This window comes from Balaenoptera acutorostrata, chromosome 11 (assembly GCF_949987535.1).
Source record: "Balaenoptera acutorostrata chromosome 11, mBalAcu1.1, whole genome shotgun sequence".
NCBI classification, from domain to species: Eukaryota; Metazoa; Chordata; class Mammalia; order Artiodactyla; family Balaenopteridae; genus Balaenoptera; species Balaenoptera acutorostrata.
The window spans coordinates 7,535,425-7,560,054 of NC_080074.1; the positions used below are offsets into that span (position 1 = coordinate 7,535,425).

General features: G+C 46.6%; 4 protein-coding genes across 4 annotated transcripts in view; all 4 read right to left on the bottom strand.

Moving 5' to 3' along the window:
• MEI1 (meiotic double-stranded break formation protein 1) overlaps positions 1-12,524 on the bottom strand; it is a 68,287-nt gene extending 55,763 nt beyond the window's left edge. The window contains exons 1-9 of the mRNA XM_007189124.3: positions 12,321-12,524; positions 9,071-9,194; positions 8,182-8,232; positions 6,051-6,124; positions 4,663-4,768; positions 3,935-4,138; positions 2,598-2,728; positions 1,643-1,757; positions 705-821 (exon numbers count right to left, since the gene is read on the bottom strand). Of these exons, the coding sequence (XP_007189186.2) occupies positions 705-821; positions 1,643-1,757; positions 2,598-2,728; positions 3,935-4,138; positions 4,663-4,768; positions 6,051-6,124; positions 8,182-8,232; positions 9,071-9,194; positions 12,321-12,491 (1,093 nt within the window). The 5' untranslated portion in view covers positions 12,492-12,524. The remainder of the gene's footprint in view (positions 1-704; positions 822-1,642; positions 1,758-2,597; positions 2,729-3,934; positions 4,139-4,662; positions 4,769-6,050; positions 6,125-8,181; positions 8,233-9,070; positions 9,195-12,320) is intronic.
• A 12-nt stretch (positions 12,525-12,536) lies between these two features.
• LOC103001441 (uncharacterized) lies at positions 12,537-17,499 on the bottom strand. Its single transcript, XM_007189299.2, has 2 exons — positions 16,644-17,499; positions 12,537-12,640 (listed from the first exon to the last, which is right to left on the bottom strand). Exons 1-2 carry the CDS (start codon positions 17,497-17,499, stop codon positions 12,537-12,539), a joined length of 960 nt encoding a protein of 319 aa, XP_007189361.2.
• A 1-nt stretch (position 17,500) lies between these two features.
• Positions 17,501-19,824, bottom strand: LOC103001154 (uncharacterized). The gene is made up of 2 exons (XM_007189298.2): positions 17,583-19,824; positions 17,501-17,532 (listed from the first exon to the last, which is right to left on the bottom strand). The coding sequence occupies exons 1-2, from the start codon at positions 19,822-19,824 to the stop codon at positions 17,501-17,503; spliced, it is 2,274 nt and encodes a 757-aa protein (XP_007189360.2).
• A 116-nt stretch (positions 19,825-19,940) lies between these two features.
• Positions 19,941-23,743, bottom strand: LOC103000876 (uncharacterized protein C22orf46). Its single transcript, XM_007189297.1, is given in 3 exon segments — positions 19,941-19,961; positions 20,017-20,562; positions 23,528-23,743. Coding segments are annotated over 3 exon segments (783 nt in total).
• Positions 23,744-24,630: the final 887 nt, after the last annotated feature.

The following is a 24,630-nucleotide window of genomic DNA, read 5'->3' on the forward strand; positions in this document are numbered from 1 at the left end:
CACACTCCTATTTCTCCTCAAAGAATCAGGTAGGACATCCAGTCCTCCAGGAAGCCTTCCCTGGTCCACTCAGGCAGAGCTATGGGCCTCCCCTGAGCTCCTACACGTCTTGTACTTCCCCTCTAGCACAGTCCTAATAAGCTTGTTTTTATCTCCCTCCCCTTCCAGAGGACAGGGACCACATTATATGTATCTCTAAATCTCTAGGTTCCAGCCTGGTGCCTGGCATAGAATAAGAACACAGAATATAAAATGAATAACTAAATGTGCCCAGTCTAAAAATCTAGATGTGATATAAAAAGTCCCAGACAAGGAAGGTATCACCAGGAAAGAAGAAGGGACAGTTTCAAAAAACTTTGAAAGGATAAATCAGCAAAACTTCGGGACTAACTAGATGGACAGATATCTGGGGCGCAGGAAAAGACTGAATCCAAGGCTGAGTAAAGTTGCTCTGAAGGTGCAACAGGAATTCATTCAGTGGCCCTTCTCTTGCTAAACGTATATACTGCCAATCAATGAAGAGCAGAACTGTTTGGATATCACTGCTTGCATGTGGAATCTGGTAATGAGTTTGGGCTGATGGAAATGACCAGACCAGCACCCCCCTCCAAGGTGTAGGCCGGCCCCCCGTCACTGCTGTTGCCACCTAACTTAAAAGTGCTGTCCACCTGAGCCAGAGCTAGTACAGGACCCACAATACCAACCGTACACCGTGTGGCACTTGGAAAAGAAGAGTGGCTCTTCTGCCAGAAGTATCAAGCAGTTGTAGCTGGACCAGACAAGCACTTCACTGGAAGAGGAAAGATGCTCAAAGAGGAACTCTGGCCAGGGAGAGAGGGAGAAAACAATCAATGACAACTGTGTAATCATGATCCCTTAACTAATGCTAGGGCCTTGGATTTATTCAGCATCTCACACCTGTCACTTCATCTGTTCACACACCCTCTTGATGAGACATGATCATTCATTCACAGATAAACCTGGAAAATGCCCTCAGACTTATGGTCTAACCTTATCTTTTTAATAGATGGGGAAACTGAGACCTAGAGAGAAACAGTTGGTGGTAGAGGCGGGACTGGAGCTCAGGTCCCCTAATTCTCAGGATGGGCAGCAGCATGATACAGAGAAAAGAGGTTTTAGAGCCAGACAGCCTTGATTTTGTATCCCTTCTCTGCCAATGCCAAGTCTTGTTGATTTAAACCAGTTATTTCCCTTCCTTTGTTCAATTTCCTTATTCATAAAATAGCAAAGATGAGGACCTAAATGTGGCAACATTTGCAATGCACCTCAGGGCATATTTCCTGGCTCATAACAAACCTTCAAGACACATTAGTTCCTTTTGCCTCTCGGGTCCACAGATCTTTCCACCACCCCACACTAGGTGTTTATTCCTAGATGGTCAAATTAGTGACAAAGTTCAGTAACAAACTGCTCAAGGTCATATTAGAAATCTGTAGCAAGAGGATTCAGACTTCATGAGGCCTATTTCCTAGAGTCTGTCATACACAATGAACATGCCACCAACCATCCCTCCAGTATGCGTATCAAAGAATCCCCAACAAGACTGCTGCTGCTGCTACTCAAGGGTCTCCAGTCACAACTCTGGGGTCCTCAGAAGAGAAAGTTAGAAGGGGCCTCCTACCTGGGATGTCAGCATGGATGAAGGCTGGGGCATGCTTCGCTGGTGAGTGCAGCAGTACTGCAGTTATACAGTGGGCACTGGCCACCTGCAGAGTCTCATCCCTGGAAAGAAGAAGCTGCAGAAACAGGCAGCAAAATGTGTCACAGTCACACCACTAACAGGACCAGAGGGAAGCAGCCTGAATGCCTCAGGGCAGGAGCCTGATTTGTCTCTGAATCCCTCACACACTACAGGTGCCAGGCATAAGGATGGTGCTCAGGGAGAGCAATTATAGATTATGGAAAGGAGTCTCTGTCAACAGCAGCAGGAGAGAAACAGAACAAAAGAACACAATGGCACTCAAAGAACACTAACATCGTCCCCAAGAAGGGCTCAGGCCTTCACTGACAAAAGTACTTTCACAGCCCTCATCTGGTTTTGATGTTTCAACAAGCCTGGGACATAACAAGGGAAGGTTCTACTATGAGCCTTGCTTCAAAGAATGTACAGAAAAGAGTTAACATTGCAGGCCTGAGACTGTGATCCTTAGAAAGTCCTGCCTGCAAGGTTGGCCACTCACTCGGTTTAGGAAGTTGAATTTCAGGAGGGTTCCCAACCCTCCAAGAACTGGTAAAAGTGGCTCACTGTGACTAAACTATTTGCACAAGCAATGCAGTTTATGTTGAACCCACTCCTACTTTCTTTCTGGGAATCTAGAATTTTGGTATGTGCTAGGCAGAGGGTGCCTCTATAACCAGCCAGCTCCCAATTAAAACCTTGGGCACAGGTTTTAACTTATCCTTTCATGACTGAAAGAAAACCAACTTTGAGCCTTCTAATAGCATATTGTTTTGGCCAGTAAGAAAATACTTAGGAAATCCTGGATAGAAGGAGTGGTGGATAAGGAAAAAGGCCCAGGAAGCATTCAGGTTCTCTTGTTATTGAACCCAGAGACCACGAATCACAAGACAACTACCTTTTTGAGCACCAAAGGCAGTGAGGTCTCTCCTGGTGGCCCCTCAACACTCTCAGTACTTTCCACCAGCACAGATTTGTTCATGATCATGGACACAAAGAGGTCATACTTCAGCAGCTGCCTCAGCAAACCTAGAAAACAAAGGGGTTGGGAAGTGAGGCAAGAGGAGCATAGGCACCAGAATACACCCAAGGCAGCTCCTCCGACATCCCCTAGAAACTTCTTCATGTCTCCATAGATATTCCTAAGTATTTTATTCTTTTTAATGCTATTGTAAATGGGACTGTTTTCTTAGTTTCTTTTTCATATTGTTTGTTGCTAGTGTATAGAAACACAAGTGATTTTGTATCCTACAATTTTACTGAATTCATTTATTAGTTTAAACAGTTTTTAGTGTAGTTTTTAGGGGTTTCTATATATAAGGTAATGTCATCTGAAAACAGAGGCAATTTTACTTCTTCCTTCCTTTACTTCTGCCTCTTATTTCTTTTTCTTGCCTAATTGTTCTGGCTAGGACTTCAAGTACTATGCTGAATAGAATCCCACCTTTTTCTTTGCAATCTCCATGAAAGCACGTACCACAATGGACTCTGTCCACATCTGTCCTCCACATTGGGCTATGAACTCCCACAGATCAGAGCCTGGGTTTGATCATCTTTATGACCCCAGAGCCCAGAACAGGGCCTGGCTCAGAATGAACACTCTCTTATGTGTGGCTGAACTAGTCATAGAGCTCTTGGCCCAAACTGTGAAAAGAGATCATTGTTACCCACAGACTATGCTTTTCCCTGTAGCTCCTGCTCTGAAACAGGTCCTCACCCAGTCACCAATCACAGAGCCCATTTGCTCTGTCCAAAATACGAAAGCTCCCTGCTCAAAAGCATTTGATAGATCTCGTTTATTTATGTAAGGAAGTAACAGGAGAGGCTGAAAGGGTACACTGAGTCTCAAATAACAAGCAGAGAAACTTGGACTTCACTCTGGAGGCCAGAGGGAGCCATAGATGATTTTCCAAATAGGAGACTGACAGGATGCAAGCTATGCAGTGTGAAGATTAATTTGGCAGCAAGTACAGGATGCACCAGGGCATGCAATAAAGACCAGAGGCAAAAAAATTGCTGTCCCACTTTTCTTCCTCTTCTCCTTCCAAAGATGACATTCTTAGGATACCACACCAACATTAGGCATCTTTCACAGTCTGTGCCTCTTATCTACCAAACCCACAGCTTCCATGCTTTGCAAAGCAGCAAACCTCCCCACCACTAGTGAGCCAATATCTCAAATCCTCAAGCAAAACCTCAAAAGCGTTCTCTTTTCTCTCCAGTCCCATGTCTTACCCAAGCAGTTGATCTTTAGCTCCTTTGTCTGGGCACCATCCATGGTGGAAAGGAAGAGAGGACACAGTTTCTCCCGGAAATGGCCCAAAAGCATCTCGGCTGCAACTGGTGAGGAGTACAGCTTCCCATAAAGGTAGCAGACAGAAGCTTGCACCCCCTCACTGGGGTATACTAAACCTCTCAACAGATGTTCCATCAGGTCACCTATTCAGAAAACAACCAAGGGGCCAGGGGAACCTCACAATGTCAACTGCTAGATGACACTCCAAACTATTGCCCTGAATGGAATAGTGATGGTAATCCCCTACAATCCCCCACAATACATGATTTCTGGGAACTTAATCAAAAGGGAAAACCAAGGCTTAGAGAAGTTAAGTGATTTACCCTTGGATAAATACTTTGTGAGATATTTATTTGCTTTTACTGATAGAAAAAAAGTGCTTCTTTATTCTAGAATTAATTCTTCCTCCCACCTGAAAGGAAGGCTCATAGTAGGTACTTAATTCTTTTGTGTTAAAAAAAAGAATTGAAGGAGCCCAAGACCAGAGTTGAGAAACACTTTTTTTCCAATTGGCCAACATAGAGCAGATTTTGCAGACGGGGAAACTAAAGCCTAGAGAAGGAAAGTAATGACTTCCCAGATGTACACAGTGGATGGACCACCCAGATGGAAGTGTGATCAAAACAGGTGAAAGGGTAGTGGCAGCTCTTCCCCAGAGGTCACTCACTGTGCTCCATCACAAGCTTGTCTGCCAGAGCAGGGATCGCATCCACCAACTTGCCGAGAAGGGTCAGGGTGGCCAGGCTGCCTCGCATGGAGGGCATGTTACACAGCTACAGAGAGTGAACATACTCTGCTCTATAAATTAGGATCAGGACAGATCTCCCACCAAAATTCATCTTGCCCTATCCACACCAAACCCTGTACTGCATGTGTCTCTCACCACAGTCAGTAATCAGCCTCTTTAGCTAAGTGTCTATATCCCCTATTGGACTGGGAAGCCCCAAAGGAAAGGGACTGAGTCAGATTCCTCTCAGTGTCCTCAGTACCTGTTTGTTAAACTAAATTAGAATTAGCATATTTTGCCTCTTATGGAGCCAGAAACTGGGAGGTGAAATTTGGGAACGTCATAAAGATGGAATTCTAGTTCATTGCAAAAAAAATTGATTATCATCATCATTATTATAGCTACTATTACTGAACATTCTATTTGTCAGGTACTATGCTTGATGCTTTACAGGCAGAGTCAATAGTACATATTTCACCTTTTCTACTGACTAGCTGTAGTACCTTAAGTAAGATTCTTAACTCTTCTGGTGGGAATTAATAATAGGACCAACTTCATAGGGTTGTTGGGAGGACTAAATGAGATGGTGCATGTAAAGTACCAACATAGTGCCTAGCATACAGAAAGTGCTCAAAATGTTAAGTGGCATAATCATAATGATAAATGTTGATATATATAATTATAAATTCAATCATATATTAACCACATGCAAGTAATTATAATGACATGATTATTTAACATTATTTCTAATTAAATGTTGCTCTTGATGGTGTTAAATGAGCATTTGTCTTCCTTTTGCAAAAAAAAAAAAAAGTGACTCTGATATTATCCCTAAATCTTAAACACAATGCAGAAGCTGCTTGTTCAACTGATATCTGTGACTACACTGAAGAAAGCAGGTTAAATATACCTTTTCAGTGTTTACCTTAGATGCTGATAAAACCAAATGCCTTCAGTACAAAATAAACCAAACAAAAATACTAAGCCAAGACATAGTGAACATATTTCCTTAATAAATTCATCAAGGAAATCTGTATTATATTTAGGAGGATATAGAGAATGGCCATGGATGATTATGCCAGAAAATGGACTTCAGCACACGGAGGCAGCATTTGGGAGATTGAAAAGGGAAGGAAAGAAGCTACAAAGAGTACTGGAGCAGAAGACCCAGGCCCTAGCTCTGGCTCTGCCACTGACTCAGTGACCTCAGGCAAGTCCCTTTTCCTCTCCGGATTTCAATCTCCCCATCTATCCAAAGAAGGGTTGACCCAGCTCTGACATCTGAGGATTCTGAGGGGTACTCAAGAACCAACAGCTACTTTACTGACCTCTTTGTGACACTCATCCAGCAGGCAATGAATGGTCTGCTCTAACTTCAGCTGAGTTGTAAGCTGGATAAGGACTGAGCAGACACAATAACATTACTAATCAGAAGGCAACCCATGGCCCAGAGTTCACTCTTCATAGCCCTTCTAATCAAAGTCATTTGCTTGTGTTAATCGGCATTAGTCTTTTCTATCTCCCCCATTCTTCACTGTTTTTCATCAATGGATGACAACTAGGCTATACATTAGAATCACCTAGGAAGCTTAAAAAAAGAAAAAAAAAAAAAAAAACAACTAGCACCCAAGTCCCACCCCAGACCAATTAAATCAGAATCTCTAGATAAAGAGTCTAAGCATCTGGATACTTTTTTAGTTTCCCAGGTAAGTCTACTGTGAAGCCAAGGTTGAAAACTACTATATTATTTCTACCTTTTTCCTTCCTCAGAATTTGCTACTTCATATATGAAAAAAACAGAATTATGAGTTAGTTCCTGTGCCAATAATCGGCGATAATATTATCGCTCAACCCCAAACCTGACCTTCTATACAACTGTTTGCGATGCTTCTGCTGGTGTCTTTGAGGAGGAGTAGAGAAGAGGCTGGCTCTACAAGTGTGGGGAAAGCTGCAGACTAGATTTGGCTGCTGCTGAGGAGAGGCTCTGCCACCTCCAGGGTAAAGAAGCATTCTAGAACACTCACAGAAACAGAAAGGCAGGAAGCAAACAGGAAACAGTGAGGAAGGAGCAAGTCCTTCTCCCTCTAGCTTTGCAATCTCCATCTAGTATCCACCACCTCAGTGAAGTTCCTGGGATCTGATGAGGGTTCTGCAAGCTATGCTGGTACCAACCAGGAGCAGATGGCTTTAGAACTATAGCCCCACTCAAGAGTGGCCTTGAGGAAAATGGTGAAGGGAAATCTCCCCACCCCTGCCAGTTGTCAGACCTTCAAGGGGTACTCTGTCCACATTCTCTAGACTGAGAGACGGGCAAAAGTACATACAGGTCATATTGACTTATCTGTCACAGCTGCTAGTGGTCACAGCTGCTAACTGCGTGTCTGGATAGTCACGGACCCAGCAGCAGCCAAGCCGCATCCTCTCCTCAGAGGTCTGTGTTTCACGTATGGGGTCCTTCCTCCAAACGTGTAAGTCTTAATAATGCCAACCTCTCCCTTTGTTTCCCTATCCCTAGGGGTGGAAGCTGTTTTCAAAAATTGCCACCTCGGTGAAACTCGGTTCGCTTTTGCCTTCAGTTACCTAGTCAATAATTCTTTAAAGATTTTTTCTGTTTAAATAACTTGTGTGGTTTATGTTTCTTGACTATATCCTGATACCGTTCTTGCTCTTTTGGCAAGAATCCTCTCATCCCAGGGACCTCCCTAGTGGCGCAGTGGTTGGGAGTCCGCCTGCCAATGCAGGCGACATGGGTTTGAGCCCTGGTCCAGGAAGATCCCGCATGCTGTGGAGCAACTAAGCCCGTAAGCCACGGTTACTGAGCCTGCGTTCTAGAGCCTGCGTGCCACAACTGCTGATCCCGCATGCCTCAACTGCTGAGGCCCGCGTGCCTGGAGCCTGTGCTCTGCAACGGGAGAGGCCACCACAATGAGAAGCCCGCGTGCAGTGGCGAAGACCCAACGCAGCCAAAAATAACATAAAATGAAATGGATAAGTTTATTAAAAAAAGGAAAAAGAAAAGAAAAGAATCCTCTCATTCCAATGCTCTTGTCTTCCTTCTTCTTGAGTCCTTTATAGGTAAACCCAGGCACTTCCACAGCTTTAACCACCACCTATGTGCAGACAACGTCCAACCAACCAATATGAATGTAATAAAAACAGAGTTTTATACATGTCTCTCTAACAGCACTCATCAGCCCTTGTTATTTACCAGACAATCTCTCTTCCAGATTGTAAACTCTTAGAGGATAGGGACCATGTCAGATACAACCCTAGTGTCTGATACAGTACTTGGCACAGAGCAGGTGCCCAAGAAAGAAATGCAGAATTAATGATTGACAATTGAATTTTCTTTATCTGTCTCTAAAATGGAACATTTCATCAAGGTCTCAAATAACCAAAGCTGCAATTCAGGCTAATATCCCCAGCTTCAAATGCTAGGTACACACAGTTTAATCTTACCTTCAATACAGAGGTCTGTTATACTCCCATCCTCTACATTGCATAACAGTCCTTGGAGCAGAAGGAGGTAAGAGGGAGATGGTTAACAGATAAAAGAGAAACAAATCCAGAAAGGCACACTGAATTCTAAGACTAACAGCAGCTTTAAGCAATGTCCCAGCTAAAGTCTATCCTCAGCACCAAACCTCAGATTTTCAGTAACCCACTCTGGCTTTAAAAGGATAAAAATAGTCAGTGTGGCACAGCACAAAAACTGTGTGTTCTGGAGTCTCTAACAGACCTGGGGTAAAATTCCAGTTCTGCCAGCTGTTAGCTAAGACCTCCCTGAGCCTTGGGGATCATCCTCTCTCCCTTAAAAGACTGTCCTGGCAGTTAAAAGCCTGAAAAGCCTCCAGCAGAGAAAAGCACCCAATTTGAGTTAGCTCCCTTCCTCCCTAAAAGGGCTCATTCCATAGGACATTGTAATTGTATTAAAAGAAGGGACTTTTTAATCCATCTCATTTTACACATGAAGAAACTAAGGTACAGAAGAGAAGAAGTAACTCAATCAGGGTCACACTCAGATCAGCAGACTCCAGATCTGACTTCTAATCCTGTTCAAAGACCACAGAGACTGGACTTTTTGAAAGATCACACATTTCCTACATTCATCTTCACACTTTTACTAACCTCTGAGCTGTGGTAAAGCCAGTTACCATACAATGCATCGTGTATCTTAGAAAGGGGACAATTTCTTCATTATTATGACAAAACAATTTACTAGTAAGTTAAACTGTTACATCGCAAAAAGTCTAAACTGTGGTTCCAAGACCATTACTCCAAGACCCCAAAAGCAAAATGTACAAGGTATACATGCAAAATTCATGCCAAGTTTTCCTTTCAATCTCACCGAAAAGTGTGCTTATGAAGTGGATACAGACTCTCTGATCCTGAGCCACCAGCTGCATGACCAGGGAGGCATGCCTCATGAGAGCATCTCGGAAGCCGGACAGCACGTGCTTCTTGCGCACCAACTTGGAGCAGAGGAAGAAAAATATTCAATAGCAACCAAGTCTCAGCCATTCTGAACCCAAACAAGTGTAATTTCCAAATATAATTACAAGATAATACTGGTAGGATCATCTAAACTATGGAGTATGAAAAAGGGCATCATTTACACACAGGAATCCACGTGTTTAAACAAAGGATTATACAAGAGCGAAGGTTCCTAATAAAGTATATTTACATAGCACTTTACTGTTCACAAATCACTCTTTTGTCGAATAGCTCATTTAAGCCTAATGAGTTGGTAAAGCAAGCAAAAACAGATATTATTATCGCCATTTTGGAGATGAGAAAACTGAGGCTCAGACACCTTCCCAAGGACTCAAATCTAAGTGTCCAACCAGGTGTTGTCCAAGGTCAGCGCTCTTTCCACAGTCTGTGAGAGTGATACTGGGGACCATTCATGAGCCTCACTGAGGTAGGTACAGAAAAATTCATTCTTCCATTCAATGTAGATATAAATCTTCACACTCAATTCACCTCCCTATACAGGGAACTGGGTAGCAGCTGTGCAAAGTACTCAAGACAATAGCAAAACTTAGGTCAAAACAGGGGTGTGCACTGAGGATAGAACTGGAGCATGGGTACAACTGACTACATCACCCCTTCAACTGGTGAAAACTGAAGCTAAGAAAAGTGTGTTCAAAAAAAGGTGGAGAAGTTGCATCTCTTATTGCCTCTAAACTGTGTAAGTCTCCTGTTCTCCTTCACCAATTCCTCCCACATAATGCATTAAGCTAGTGATCTAAATGAGTTACTCAAAAAATTTCCATGACGTTCCTTCACCTGGCAGATTAAATCCAAGCTCCTTAGCTTGGATTCAAACTCTTAAAGGAACTGATCTCAACCCTGGCTCTCCAATCTCACCTCCCTCAACTGCCCTTCAAACACATTCTGATTACCTCCCCAAACTCATCCTTGCTAATCCTTGCCTCCTAGAAAAAGCTCCCCCATTTCCTCTAGCCCAAATCTTACCCATCTTCTCAAGCGTAATTCAAATGCTTTCTCCTCTAAAAAACCTTTCCTAATTTCACTCCTTATCCCACACAGCACGTGACCACAAATATGTCCACCTTCTAAATTCCCAGGAATGTGTTGTCTTATTTTCTTCCCTACCTCATTGTCTTATTCATCTCTATCTCTCACTGTCCAACAATGGCAGCCTCAGAACTCTAGCCTCAGTGATATTGCAGACGTTACCAGCTAGCCCAGCGGTTCTCAGAGTATAGTCTTCGGATCCCTGAGGGTGCCCAAAACACTTTCAGGGGATCCACAAGATCAAAATTATTTCCGTATAATACTAAGATGCTATTTGCCTTTTCCACTTATTCTCTTACAAGGGTACAGTATTTTTCAAAGGGGGCATGTCACAACAGATAAAATGCAGAAATATATGAGAACCCGGCTGTCCTCTATTAAGCCAGACATTAAAAAGATTTGCAAAAATGTAAAACAAAGACATTCCTTGCACTCTTTTTTGTTCTGAAAATAGTTATTTTTATTTTTTAAATCATTTATGCCACAGAACTGTACACTAAAAATAGTAAATTGTATGTTATCAATACCTATATTTTGCCAAAATAAAAAGAATTATATTAATATGTAATGGACTATTATTTTTATAAATTTATTTATTTATTTATGGCTGTGTTGGGTCTTCGTTGCGGTGCACGGGCTTCTCATTGCGGTGGCTTCTCTTGTTGTGGAGCACAGGCTCTAGGCACGCGGGCTTCAGTAGTTGTGACACGCGGGCTCACTAGTTGTGGCGCACGGGCTTAGTTACTTCACGGCATGTGGGACCTTCCCGGACCAGGGATCGAACCCGTATTCCCTGCATTGGCAGGTGGATTCTCAACCACTGCACCACCAGGGAAGCCCTACTATTATTTTTAAATGAATACTTTAAATTTTTGTTATTTTTAATACAGTAAATAAACAAAAGCTCTTTGGGGGTCCTCAACTCTTTTAAAAAATGTAAAGCCAGACTTCCCTGGTGGCACAATGGTTGAGAGTCTGCCTGCCAATGCAGGGGACACGGGTTTGATCCCTGGTCGGGGAAGATCCCACATGCCGTGGAGCAACTAAGCCCGTGTGCCACAACAACTGAGCCCGCGTGCCACAACTACTGAGCCTGCACTCTAGAGCCCGCAAGCCACAACTACTGAGCCCGAGTGCCACAACTACTGAAGCCCGCTCGCCTAGAGCCCGTGCTCCCAACAAGAGAAACCACCGCAATGAGAAGCCCGCACACTGCAACGAAGAGTAGCCCCCACTGGCCAGAACTACAGAAAGCCCGGTAGCAACGAAGACCCAACACAGCCAAAAATAAATAATTTTTTTTAAAAAAAGTGTAAAGCCATCCCTAGAGCAAAAATTTGAGAACCGCTGATCTAGCTCATCCCCCACCCACCCACGGCAACAATTCCAGCCCTGTGACTCTGAGAGAACAGTCATCTCCCAAACTCTGTTTGGAGGTCTCCACGGACAAAAAACTCACTGCGAAGGTGGGTAGGCATTGAAGGAACACGCAGCCCACGCTTCAGCCAGCTATGCCTCTCAGAAAGCTCTTCCCCTCACCCCACTCCTGCTCGGCTGTAACTTCCACTCGTCCTGCCGCCACGGAGCCCAAGGAGCCCCCTCCTCCCATTCGCACAATCAGAAAGCGAAGGAATAAGCCCCCAGGGTGCGCGCGCCTTGCCCTCAGGCTAAGCGGGGACTCAAATGGGAGGGAGCCTGAGCGAAGGCTAAACCCTGGAGAAGTGGAGAGAGGGTCAGCAAAGGGCAGGGCAGCTGAGAGAAGGGTTTACGGGAAGGTGGGAACGCGTGCCAGTGAGTCTAGGCTGGGGGCCCTGGGAGCCCCGGGTTTAGTGCGGACAGGGTAGGCCCACTTGAGGCGCAGAGCCAGGGTCTGGGCCTCCTTTGTAAAGGGGATTCTGAGCGGTCTGCGGGGTAGGCCGCCGTGGCCGGTAAGGGGGTGGGCCTGCTTAGGGGCTAGATTTAACGAGGCGGGTGGGCCCGGCTTAGTTTCGGGGAAGGTGCGTCCGGTTGAAGGGAGTTGCTCCCGCCCGGTTGGTGAGGGAAATGCCAGCTCGCACCGATACGCTAGGCTCCGGCAGCAGCTCCAGCGCGCAGGCCAGGCAGAGGCGTGGGGACATGGGCAGCAGCCACCGCGGGTCGTGCCGGTAATGGGCCCTCTCGAAGAGCAGTGCCGCCTCTTCGTCCCTCCCGGGCCCGGGAAGGCCTGCCGCCGACTCCCTCACAGCCATCTCTCCGCTTGCGTTCTACCACGGCAGCACCTTTTCCCGCGTAGTTTATGCGCAAGCGCACTTGGCAGAGCTCGACGCGGGCGCGTGGGGAGACGGGTAATGCGCCTGCGCGAACCGAATACCAGCCAGTCTCAGGAGAGCAGCGGCCCCTGCGGGCGGGTGACGCGCCGCAGGAGGCGGAAGAGCGTGCCTCTAAGCCCCAAGCTGCTCTTGGAGCCTGCAGGAATTCGTCTTTACCACGCCGAAGGTTGAAAAGCATTTATAAAGACGCTGTTATTAGCCTTGAAAAAGGAAACAATCTATTTGTGGTATTAAAAAAGTAAACGATCTCAGGGATTCTTATCGAAAAACTATCAGCACTATTATTTTAAATTTACGTGGCACCTTTCTCTCAAACAATCTAAGGTGACACCTTTCTTTCAGAGATTCTAAGATGGTCCCCTTAAAATATCGTCTCACAGAGGGCTGCACAGTACTTGCGATTTTGTGAGCGCAGAAGGAATACTGAAGAAAAAAAATAGTTTGTTGTTAAGTATATTAACAAAACCCGTCAATCTACAAGGATTTAATTAGCGCCAAAGTGCCCAGCAACCGGTTAGTATTAAAGGAGATAAATTCAAGAGATGTTTTCTACATTCAGAAGCAGTGTGACGGAGTAGAAAAAGTGCTTTCCATGGCAAAATAATTTGGAAAACTGGTTTATTTTTAATGGAGTATTATGAACTGATTCTTGAGAAAAGTAGATATTAACACGGAAAAATCCTCCTTAAAATGCTGTGTACAAAAGATGCAGAATTATATACATAAGTATGTAAAATAAGCAAACATTTATTCAACACCATTATTATATTATAGCAGTAATATATGTTCAGTGAAGAAAATAGAAGAAAAAATATTTTGATATATTTTCTTCTAGTCTTTTTCTACACCTTTTTACAACAGCAACATACAAAGGTGTGTAAACTTTTCTCAGAAAAAATATATCATGTACATCTTCCATATAATTAAACATTATTCTATGTTTATTTTTTTAATGTCAACAAGTTATGTATTCTTTTCGACAAAATTTGGAGCCAGGAACTCTGCTAGGATCTAGAGGATTCAAAAGTGAGCAAGAGACAGTCCCTGTCCTCAAGGAACTAGAACTAGTCAAGGAGAAAGAGAAGCAAATTATTACAATAGGGTACATTTGTATTAGTTATCTGTTGCTGCATAACAATCCATGTAATGGATTGAATGGTGACCCTCAAAAAGACATCTCCATGTCTGCTGTGGACTGAATTGCGTCCCCCAGATTCAGATGTTGAATCCTAACCCCTAATGTGACTGTATTTGGAGATAGGGCCTTTAAGGGGGTAATTAAGTTTAAATGAAGTCATAAGGGTGACGCCCTAATCCAATAGGATTGGAGGCCTTATAAAAAGAGGAAGAGAGAAAGATCTATCTCTCTCTTTATGTACAGGCATTGAGGAAAGGCCATGTGAGGACATAGTGAAAAGGTGACCATCTCTAAGCCAGGAAGAGAGCTCTCACCAGAAACCAAATTAGCCAAAACCTTGATCTTGAACTTCTAGCCTATAGAACTGTGAGAAAGTAAATTTCTGTTGTTTAAGCCACCCATGCTGTATTATTTTGTTATAGCAGCTGGAGCAAACTAATGTAACGTCCAAAATCCCCACAACCTGTAAATTACCTTTTTTCCAAAGGATCTTTGCAGCTGTAATTAAGGATCTTGAAATGAAGATATCATCCAGAGTATCCAGTGGGCCCTAAATCCAATGATAACTGTCTTGAGAAGAGACACACAGAGTAAAGGAGGAGGCACTGTAACCACGGAGGCAGAGTTTGGAGTGATGGTGCCGCAAGCCAACAAATGCCTGCAGCCACCAGAAGCTGGAAGAGACAAGGAACGGATTGCCCTCTAGAGCCTTTGGTAGCAGTGTAGACCTGCTGACATCTTGATTTCATTCAGACTTCTGGCCTCCAGAACAGAGAGAATAAATTTCAGTTGTTTTAAGCCACCAAGTTTGTGGTAATTTGTTACAGTAGCCATAGAAAACTAACACACCCCAATATTTAGCAGCTTAAAACAACAAACATTTATTATCTCATAGTTTCTGTGGATCAGGAATCCAGGCACGGCTTAGCAAGGTGACCCTGGCTCAAAGTCTCTCATGAGGTTGTACTCATCTCAAGGCTCACTAAGGCCAAAGGATCTGCTTCCAAGTTCACTCAAATGATTGGTGGCAGGATTCATTTCCTCAAAGGCTGCCGGACTGAGGGCCTCACTTTCTTGAGGGCTGTTATCCATTGGCCGCCTCAGTTCCTTGCCACATGTGCCTTTCCATAAGGCAGTGCACAAAATGGAGGACAGCTTCCCTCAGGGAACAAGCAAGAGAATTGAGAGAAGGTGCCCAAGATGGAAGCTACAGCCTTTGTAACCTGTTCTCAGAAGTGACATTCCATCATTTCTGCTGTATCCTATTCGTTGGAAGTGAGTCACTGGATCCAATCCACACTCGAGGAGAGGAGAATACACAGGGCATGAATACCAGAAGGTAGGGAGCATTGGGAGCCTTCTTAGAGCCTGCCAACCCCAGTATAAGTGCCGTAGTAGTGGTAGGCAACACATAGGAAGAAAAACATCAAAACATTAACTGGGTGATAGGATTATGGATTTTTTTCCCTTTTTTGAATTTTCTAAACTTTCTTTAATGAGCATGTATGGGTTTGACAATGAATTTAAAAATAGGAAAGCTAAATGAAAGGGAAGAAAGGAAAGAAGTGAGGGAGGATAAAGGAGAGAGGAGGAGAAAACCTGAACTGAATTTTCTGAATTAAATTTGAGTTCTGTGAATCTGCTTCAACCTGCTGAAGCTGTCTACAGAAGTATCACAAGACATAATGCCTTTTAGCTAAGAAGTTTCAGACTTTATTGAAAAAAACAATTAGCTCCAGGATGTCCTGGAGGGTGAGGTGAGGGAAAACAACAAGGATTTAGGGTTGCCAGTGCTTGAGAATTGAAGAGGTAGAAATGGTTTTTCCGTGAAATCTGTTCACGGGCAGCAGAATCCCAGCAGGGCAGATACTCAGTGATCAGCTCCCTTCCTTGTGACCAAAAGCACCTGAATAATAGTGTCCGGTGCAGAGCACCACCCCTCCCACAAGCAGCTGAGGCTATTTGAGCATCCTACCTCAATCAGAATTAGCTTGGAATAGGACAGGACTGAACTATGATAGAAACTTCAGTAAACCCTCCTCTGAGGAACTGGAGAGGGGAGGTGTTAGGAGATGGCATTGGGCTGACCCACATTCCCTGAACCTTCAAAACCATAGAGTAGAAGTAGCTTCTATCCCACCCACAAAGTATCCCAAACCCCAAAAGTGGGGCACTCATAAAACATGTACCAAAGAAATCAGAACCCCACAGGGCCCAAATAACCAATTTTATTAGAGGTTATTTTATCATCCCCTTTGGGAGTGAGCAGACCACTCTCCTGCCTTCTCTGACGTGTTTTGAGGATTCTGGACCCACCGCCTACTTCCTAGAGCCATGCTGGAGCAGGAAACCGCTCAAATGCTTCGTAAGACCGAACTTTTTGGGGGCTGGTGGATTCCTTGGGGCCCCATGTGGGTTCTCAATTTCCTCAAGTTCTTCTGTTTTGGGAAGAGCAACCCCAGCACCGCAGTGACCTGGTGGCTGAAGGTCCCTCTTCAAAGAAGCGTGGACTCTGATGCTGTCCTCCCTTGCATGTGGGTCACCCACTCTGGGAAGCAGGATAGGCTCAGGATCCCTCACACTCAGGTTGGGGGCTAAGTGCTGGGGCTTGGCCGAGTGTGGGCACCAGGAAATCCTGTTCAAAAAGCTCATGCTCAGCCTTGCTGCAGCAGAGTGCAGACTCCTATTGGAGCTGAAGGTGTCTGTGGAACAGGAGGAAGGCTGCTGCCCGGCCCCTCTGCCTTCCTCCGGCTCCAGGCTTCCTCTTCTCCTGTGTGTGGGCGGCTGACATTTGAATCTGGGGGGCTCCTGAGATGCGTGCTCCTTCCTCCAGTGGTCTGCCCCAGAGTATGAGATCCTCACTATGCCAGGAGCCCTCTCTGCCATCTGGGAGACCCCTGGCCTGACCATTTGCCTGCCCCCGCTGTTCTCACTGGAGAGTTCTTGGACCCTTTCTTGGCCACACCAGTTACTAGATTCTGCTGCAGGCCTGGAGTTCCTGGGAGCAGTGAGCTTGGCCCTAGGAGGAGACTCTTTCTGGACATCCTGTCGTTCTCTGAGGCCCCCTGGTGGTCTGACACTCTTAGGCTTTTCAGGATGGATAGAAATGCCCATTGGCTCTGTCTGGTGTGGTCTACGCTTCTCCAGAGCTCTGGCCTGCGTAGGAGGTTTTGAGCTTTTCCTTTCTAGGGGCCGAATGCTCTGGGACCTCTCTGGGGACTTAAGGCCTGGACTGGGGTCCTGGGCCCCACAATGCCTTTCCTGCTGCCCCTGCAGCTCACAGGCCTTGTGTAACCCAGGGAGCCTCACCCCCGCAAGGGGCAGTGGGCATGGTGCTAAGAAGTTGAAGCGCAAGTAGGACTCTAGGATCTGCTGGGGGAGGCCCCACTTCAGGTGTGCAATCTTCCGCTGCATAAGGGACTCCAGGAGCAGCAGCTGGCTCTTCTCGAGGACTGGCCACTTCGGCAGGATGGTGAGGGCAGTGGGAAAATCCACCAGAGCTGTGGCAGCTTGCGGGGCTTGGCCACATGAGACAGAGGGGCAGGCATAGGGCAGGCCCAGGGGAGCAGCCAAAGACTGTGGGTTCCTGAGCTGTCGAGTCAGGCCAGAGGTCTTCCCTGGAACCACTCCTTTGTCCCTTTGTCGGCTTCTCTGGAGTTTAGGTTGGGCCTGCCAGGAGGCTGGAATGACACTGTGCTTCCTGGCAGTGGCCGTGCTCTGGCTGGCCAAATCCTCTCCCTCCCCACTGGCAAGCAGGAAGAGTTCATTCTGGTGGGGGAGAGGCTTCATCTCAGGACAGGGAGCAGAGGCCACAGCCTGTTCCTGGTCCATGGCCCCATATCCAGAGCCAGTGAGGGCTGGGGGCCCCTCACCCCCAGAACAGTCAACTCGGAGATTGCCTTTAGCAGCATCCTTTCCTCTGACTTGGTCCTTGTTTCTTCCCCTTAGTACTCGAAGACTTCCAGCATCCTCAGCTCTGCACTTTCTCTGGCTCCCTACATCCTGGATTTCTGCAGCATCCTCATCTTCACCCTTATTCTGGCTTCCTTGCCCTTGTATCTGGATCTCTCCATCGATTTCACTCCTTAACTCTCCCTGAAAATCTCCCCCAGGAGCCTGGGTCTCTTTATCATCATCACCTGTGGTCCCTCTCAGGTTTCTCTTCTCTTGGATTTGAAATTCTGTGCCATTCTCACCTCCAATCTGTTCCTGGTTCTTCCACTCTGATGTACAGACATTTCCATTAATCTTACTTTTTAACAGTCTTTGCTTCCCACCCCTAAGTCTCTGGATCTTTCTACCATCCTCGCTTCCAAACTCTCTCTGGCTTTTCTTCTCCAGTGTTGGATTTTCTGCATCATTCATTCCTCTAGTCTGCTCCCAGTTCCTTCTCCCTGGTGAGTGGCTCTCTCCAGTTTCACCATCTAACTGTCCCTCATTCTGTCTCTCAGGTCTCTGGGTCTCTGTACCATCCTCACCTCCAACTTCTCTCTGGAGTCTCTTCTCTGGTGCCTGAATTTCTGTTTCATTCTCACCTCCCATCTGCTTCTGGTTCTTCCCATCTGACAAATGAGTCTTTTCATCAGTGTCACCTCTTAACTGACTCTGGTTTTCTTCCCCAGGTGCCCAGGTCTCTGTACCATTCTCAGCTCCAGCTTCTCTCTGGTTTCTCTTCTCTGGAGCTGGAATTTCTGCACCATTCTCACCTCCCATCTGCTCCTCTTTCTTCCATTCTGCTGAATGAGTTTCTACATCAATTTTAATAGCTAATTCTCCCCAATTCTCTGCCTCAGATGCCTGGGTATTTGCACCATCCTTGCCTCTAATGTGTTCCTGATTTTTCCACTTTGGTATGTGAATCCTTCCATTAATTTCACTATTTAACTGATGCTGGTTTTCTTCCACAAGTTCCTGAGTCTCTTTACCATGTTCACCTTTAACGCCTCTCAGGTTTCTCTTCCCTGTTGCCTGGATGTCTGTACTATTCTCACCAACAAACTGCTCCTGGTTCCTCCTTCCTGGTAGATGGGTCTCTACATGAGTTACACCTCTTAAGTGTCTCTGGTTCTCTGCCTTGGGTGCCAGGATATTTGTACCGTCTTCATCTCCGTTCTTTCTCTGGTCTCTCTTCTCCAGTGCCTGAATTTCTGCTCTGTGTTCACCTCCAATCTGGTCCTGATTCCCCCAACATGGTATCTTGAATTCTCTGCCAATTGTACTTACTACTGGTTTCTGGTCTCCCCAAAATCGTGCCTGGATCACCACCCAATCCTCCTCTCTTATCTCCCTGAGGTTCTTCCTTCTAGATATCTGGCTTTCCCCAGCATCCTCACCTGTTTTCAGGCCTTGATTTCCCCACCCCACTTGAAGTTCATGTCTTAGTTGTTTCTGGATCTCTACCCTAAATACTTGGACCTTCCCAGCTTTCTCACTTCCGTTTTGATCCTGCATCTCCCACCCTGGTGTCTGGATCTCTGTAACATTCTCACTTTGAACGCATTCCTGTTTTCCCCACCCCAGGGCTTGGGTCTCTAGGCCATCCTCTTTTTTCACTTCCCCCAAGTTCTCCCTCCCAGATATCTGGATTTGCACAGCATTCTCACCTCCAACCTGGCCCTTTCTTCTCCTCTCTTCTGCCTGAATTTCTATGCTAGTATCACCTTTAATCTGGTCTTGTTTTCCCCACCCTGGCAGCTGGGTGTCCCCACCATTCTCAGTTCCAGTCTGGCCCTGCTTCCTCAACCCTTGGGCCTGGGTCTCTCCTTCATCCTCTCCTCTGGCTTCTTTCTTATTCTTCTCAAAAGACTGGGTCTCTATAGCATCCTTATTCCTACTCCTATCCTGGGTCTCCCACATTGGCGTTTGGGTCTCTGCATCAATTTTACATCTTAACTGTTCCTGTTTCTCTCCTCTTCGTGCCTGGGTTTCAGGAAGATTCTCACCTCCAGCATCCCTCTGATTTCTCTTCTGTAGTTTCTGACTTTCAGCTCTATTCTCAACTCCCACCTGGTCTTGATTCTCCCACCATGGTGTCAAGATCTCTCCAACAGCTTTACTTATTACTAGTCTCTGTCTTCCCCACTCCAGGACCTTAGGCTCTGCCTTGTCCTCCATCCCAAAGTTTATTGGGAGTTGCCTTCCAGATGCCTGAATTTCCCAAGCATCCTCTCCTCTGCTCTCTCTCTGGTTCACCCACCCTGGAGCCTGGGTCTCTCTACTATCCTCTCTGCCTAGTGTCCGGTTTTCCCTCCCTGGTGCCCAGGCCTCTCTTGGGCAGCGCCAGGACTTCCAGATGGGCATTCCCACTTGTTGGTTGGAAGGAACAGGTAGGAACTCTCTGGAACAGAACTGCAACCTCTGGGCTGATGGGAGGTTTGGGAGAGGGGCCATGGAGGTGGGGTGGCATCTCATGCCGACAATATGCTCCAGTGGTACCAGTTCTTCCGGGGAGTGGACCAACAGCTGCTCCATCCTTTGGCACATGTCCAGGGCAGGGGGCAGTGGCTTGCAAATCAGGTGAGTATGGTCATCACTACGACACCAGGGTACCTGCCACGCTTCCCAAGAACTGTCCTGAGGTAGCATACAGGTGCTTGAAAAGGAGGTGGTGCAAAAGAGGTGTTCCAAAGGTGTGGAGGTATCCCAAGGTAAACCTTGACCTGGGTGCTGACAAGAAAGCAGAGACTGGGTCCATGAATCCTGGAGGCTCCTCCAGTGTTCCCCTCTCTTATTTTGGGCCCGTTGTTGGGCATCCAGGCCCCTGAACTTGCCAGGACTGAAGAAGAATTCAGGGGTCAGCCTGAAACAAGTGTCATGTCTCATGGAGGGCACTGCCCACTCCTGCGGTGGCACCTGTAGGTGAGAACAGAGAAGCAAAATCTTTGCATTCACATTATCTCATCTAATCCTCAGATCAGGATTGTAATCCCCATTATCCAGATGAGGATGCTGGGGCTCAGGAATGGGGAGTCAGTTCTCTTAGGGAAAACAGTATTCATTCAAGAAAGAAAGATAAAGAGTTTACTCCAGGCCAGGCACTGTTCTAGGTGCTGGAACAGTATGAACAAAACAGACAAAGTCTTTGTTGGGAGCTGTCTTTTAGACATGGAAGACACAATAACTAAGTATACAACATAATGTTAGGTGTTGAAAAGTGTTTTTCTGGGGTTTTTTTGTTTTTTGTTTTTGGCCATGCTGCATGACATGAGGGATCTTAGTTCCCCGACCAGGGATCAGACCCATGCCCCCTGCAGTGGAAGTGTGGAGTCTTAATCACTGGACTGTCAGGGAAGTGCCCTTGAAAAGTGTTCTAATGGAAATAAAAGCAGAGTGGGAATGGGGTTAGCTCCTTTAGACATATTGGTCAGAGGAGGCCTCTCAGAGGAGGTGACATTTGAATGGAGACCTGAATGAAGCAAGGGACAAACCAAGCGACATCTGAGGAAAGAGCATTGTAGGCAGAGGAGACATAAGTGCAAAGGCCCTGAGGATGGAACTGGGTCATTTGTATAAGAACAGCTAGGAGGCCTGTGTGGCCAGAATGGAATGAGTGAGTGATGAAGAGAGAGCTAGGAGATGAGGTCAGAGAGGAATGCAGGGCAGATTATTCTGAGCCTCGGAGTTGTGGTTAGGAGTTGGATTTTATTCTGAGTTTGACTGGAAGTGTATCCATCAGAGCCATTGCAGAGTCTTGAGTGGCAAAGTCCTGTGATCTGTTTTTTTTTAAAAGTTTGTTCTTCCTCATGAGCATAATGTTAGGCTTAAGCCAGGTGCAAAAAAAAACTTACTGTATGATTCCATACAGACAAAACTAGTCTATGCTATTAGAAATCAGCACAGTTGTGCCTGCAAGCTTCTGGGCTGCTGGTAGTGGTCTGTTTCTTTTTTTTTTAAAGATTTTCTTATTTTTTAAAAATTTTTATTGTTATTTATTTATTTTTGGCTGTGTTGGGTCTTTGTTGCTGCATGCAGTCTTTCTCTAGTTGCGGCGAGCGGGGGCTACTCTTCATTGCAGTGGCTTCTCGTCGTGGAGCACAGGATCTAGGCGTGCGGGCTTCAGTAGTTGTGGCATGTGGGCTCAGTAGTTGTGGCTCGCAGGCTCTAGAGCGCAGGCTCAGTAGTTGTGGCGCACAGGCTTCATTGCTCCGTGGCATGTGGGATCTTCCCGGACCAGGGCTTGAACCCGTGTCCCCTGCCTTGGCAGAAAGATTCTTTTTTTTTTTTTTTATAAATTTATTTATTTATTTATTTATTTTTGTCTGTGTTGGGTCTTCGTTTCTGTGCGAGGGTTTTCTCCAGTTGCGGCGAGCGGGGGCCACTCTTCATCGCGGTGCACGGGCCTCTCACTGTCGCGGCCTCTCGCATTGCGGAGCACAGGCTCCAGACGCGCAGGCTCAGTAGTTGTGGCTCACGGGCTTAGTTGCTCCACGGCATGTGGGATCTTCCCAGACCAGGGCTCGAACCCGTGTCCCCTGCATTAGCAGGCAGATTCTCAACCACTGCGCCACCAGGGAAGCCCTGGCAGGCAGATTCTTAACCACTGCGCCACCAGGGAAGTCCAGTGGTCTGTTTCTTAATCAAGTGCTGCACCTGGATGTGTTCAGTTTGCAAAAATTCATTGATCTATACACTTATAATCTGTGTATGTATATTCCCTTGGATTAACATTTTTTTAAATATAAATTTATTTATTTATTTATTTTTGGCTGTGTTGGGTCTTCGTTGCTTCATGCAGGCTTTCTCTAGTTGCATCGAGTGGGGGCTACTCTTTGTTGCAGTGCGTGGGCTTCTCATTGTCGTGGCTTCTCTTGTTGCGGAGCATGGGTTCTAGGCGCACAGGCTTCAGTGGTTGCAGCACGCGGGCTCAGTAGTTGTGGCTCGCGGGCTCTAGAGTACAGGCTCAGTAGTTGTGGTGCATAGGCTTAGTTGCTCCACGGCATGTGGGAGCTTCCCGGACCAGGGCTCGAACCCGTGTCCCCTGCATTGGCAGGCAGATTCTTAACGACTGTGCCACCAGGGAAGTCTGGATTAACATTTTTAAAAAGAGAAGGAAGAAGTTCATTCTGTTGGCTGCGTGGAGCACTGATGATGGTTGGGTGAGAGAGAAGGCAGGAACCAGGCAGAAGGCAGTACCTACAGTCCAGGTGAGCCCTGAGGGTGGCTTTGCCCAGGAGGGTGAGGTGAAGTTTTTTTTTTTTTTTTTTTAATTTTATTTATTTATCTATTTACTTATTTATTTTTGGCTGAGTTGGGTCTTTTGTTGCTGCGCGCTGGCTTTCTCTAGTTGCGGCGAGCGGGGGCTACTCTTTGTTGTGTTGCGCGGGCTTCTCATTGCGGTGGCTTCTCTTTTTGTGGAGCATGGGCTCTAGGCGCGTGGGCTTCAGTAGTTGTGGCACGTGGGCTCAGTAGTTGTGGCTCACGGGCTCTACAGCACAGGCTCAGTAGTTGTGGCGCACGGGCTTCGTTGCTCCGCGGCATGTGGGATCTTCCCAGAGCAGGGCTTGAACCCGTGTCCCCTGCATTAGCAGGCGGATTCTTAACCACTGCGCCACCAGGGAAGCCCTGAGGTGAAGTTTTAAGAAGTGATCAGATTCGAGATATGGGTTGCAAGTAGAGCCCATAGGACTTGCAGGTGGATTGATCATGAGGAGTGAGGGAGAGAGAAGTCCAGGGTGACCGCTGGGTTTGGGGCAAGATAATGCTCTTCCTGACCAGTCTGAGTTCATCTCTGATACACAGGGCATAGAACAGGGTCCTTATAACAAATAACTGAGACAATCATGGTGTTGAGGGAAGGAGGTGTGTGGGATCCCCTCACCTTGATGACCTTCCTCATGCTGGAGTGGGTCCTGGTGACCTGGTGCCACTAGTGCTGGACCTGCCGGATCAGAAAGAGGCAGAGGACAAGCAGGTTGCCGCAGTACCAAGGGTCCCTGCAGCTGCGATCCTCGGAGAGCAGGCCCCGCACTGGCTCCCACTCAGGGCCCTGGAACGGCCCCACCACGGCACAGGCGCCCAGGAGGGCCAGCAACATGACACAGCTTAGGTCAGGCAGGTGGTGTTCAGGAGTTGTAGGGCAGGACTGGTGTGGCTGACCCAGCCACTTCAGGGCGGGGTAGCCCCTGCCTCATAGCACCCTCGTCACTAAGGCCACCTCACAAAGGCTCCCGATGCTGCAGCCTCAGCTCCAGCTGCTGCACCTGGCACCAGAGCTGGATAACAGGCCCTCAGTACAGGTGAGGACAACATCAGGGAACTGCCCAAAAGGAACTAAGAGGAAGAAGAATTTGTTTTAAACACCCTGACCTCTGGAATGGAGAGATTAAGTTCCCCCGTGTATGATGGAGGGATGGAAACTGCAGTCTGCTTGATTTCTTTCTTCCTGTTCGATACTTTCATCCATTTGTCCATCAGCCTATCCAATATCAAACATTTAATGAACACTGTATTGAATGTGTGTTCTTGTTTAACCACCCAGCATATCCTGATTTTTTGTTGGGGGATTACTTTCCCATCCCAGGATCACTGTTTGTAGGAGTATAAATGCTACCCTGGAGACTTTCACCCAAAGGTTATATTCAAAATACTGAATTACAGAGCAGGCAGTGTCATCAGCCAATCAGAATAGGCCACACCTTAACCCTTTAATACCTGGGTTGTAAGTGGCCCCTGGGGTCCCGGTAGAAGGGCATCACCTATTTACCAACCAGTTGGGAAGTATTTCTCTATTTTAAGAACCCAGGGACTTCCCTGGTGGCGTAGTGGTTAAGAATCTGACTGCCAGTGCAGGGCACACAGGTTCGAGCCCTGGTCCGGGAAGATCCACATGCCGCAGAGCAAATAAGCCTGCGTGCCACAACTACTGAGCCCGCATGCCACAACTACTGAAGCCCGCGTGCCTAGAGCCCGTGCTCCGCAACA

Coding starts and splice junctions, on each gene's coding strand:
- LOC103001441 (XM_007189299.2), bottom strand. CDS start 17,499: ATGAAGCCTCTCCCCCACCAGAATGAACTCTTCCTGCTTGCCAGTGGG. Junction 12,641..16,643: donor AAGGGTCCAAGAACTCTCCA/GTGAGAACAGCG, acceptor ACCCGCCCGCAG/GGGCCGCTGCTCTCCTGAGA.
- LOC103001154 (XM_007189298.2), bottom strand. CDS start 19,824: ATGGAGGACAAGGCAGAGCCTAAGGTCCTGGAGTGGGGAAGACAGAGA. Junction 17,533..17,582: donor CCGAGTTGACTGTTCTGGGG/GTGAGGGGCCCC, acceptor GCCATGGACCAG/GAACAGGCTGTGGCCTCTGC.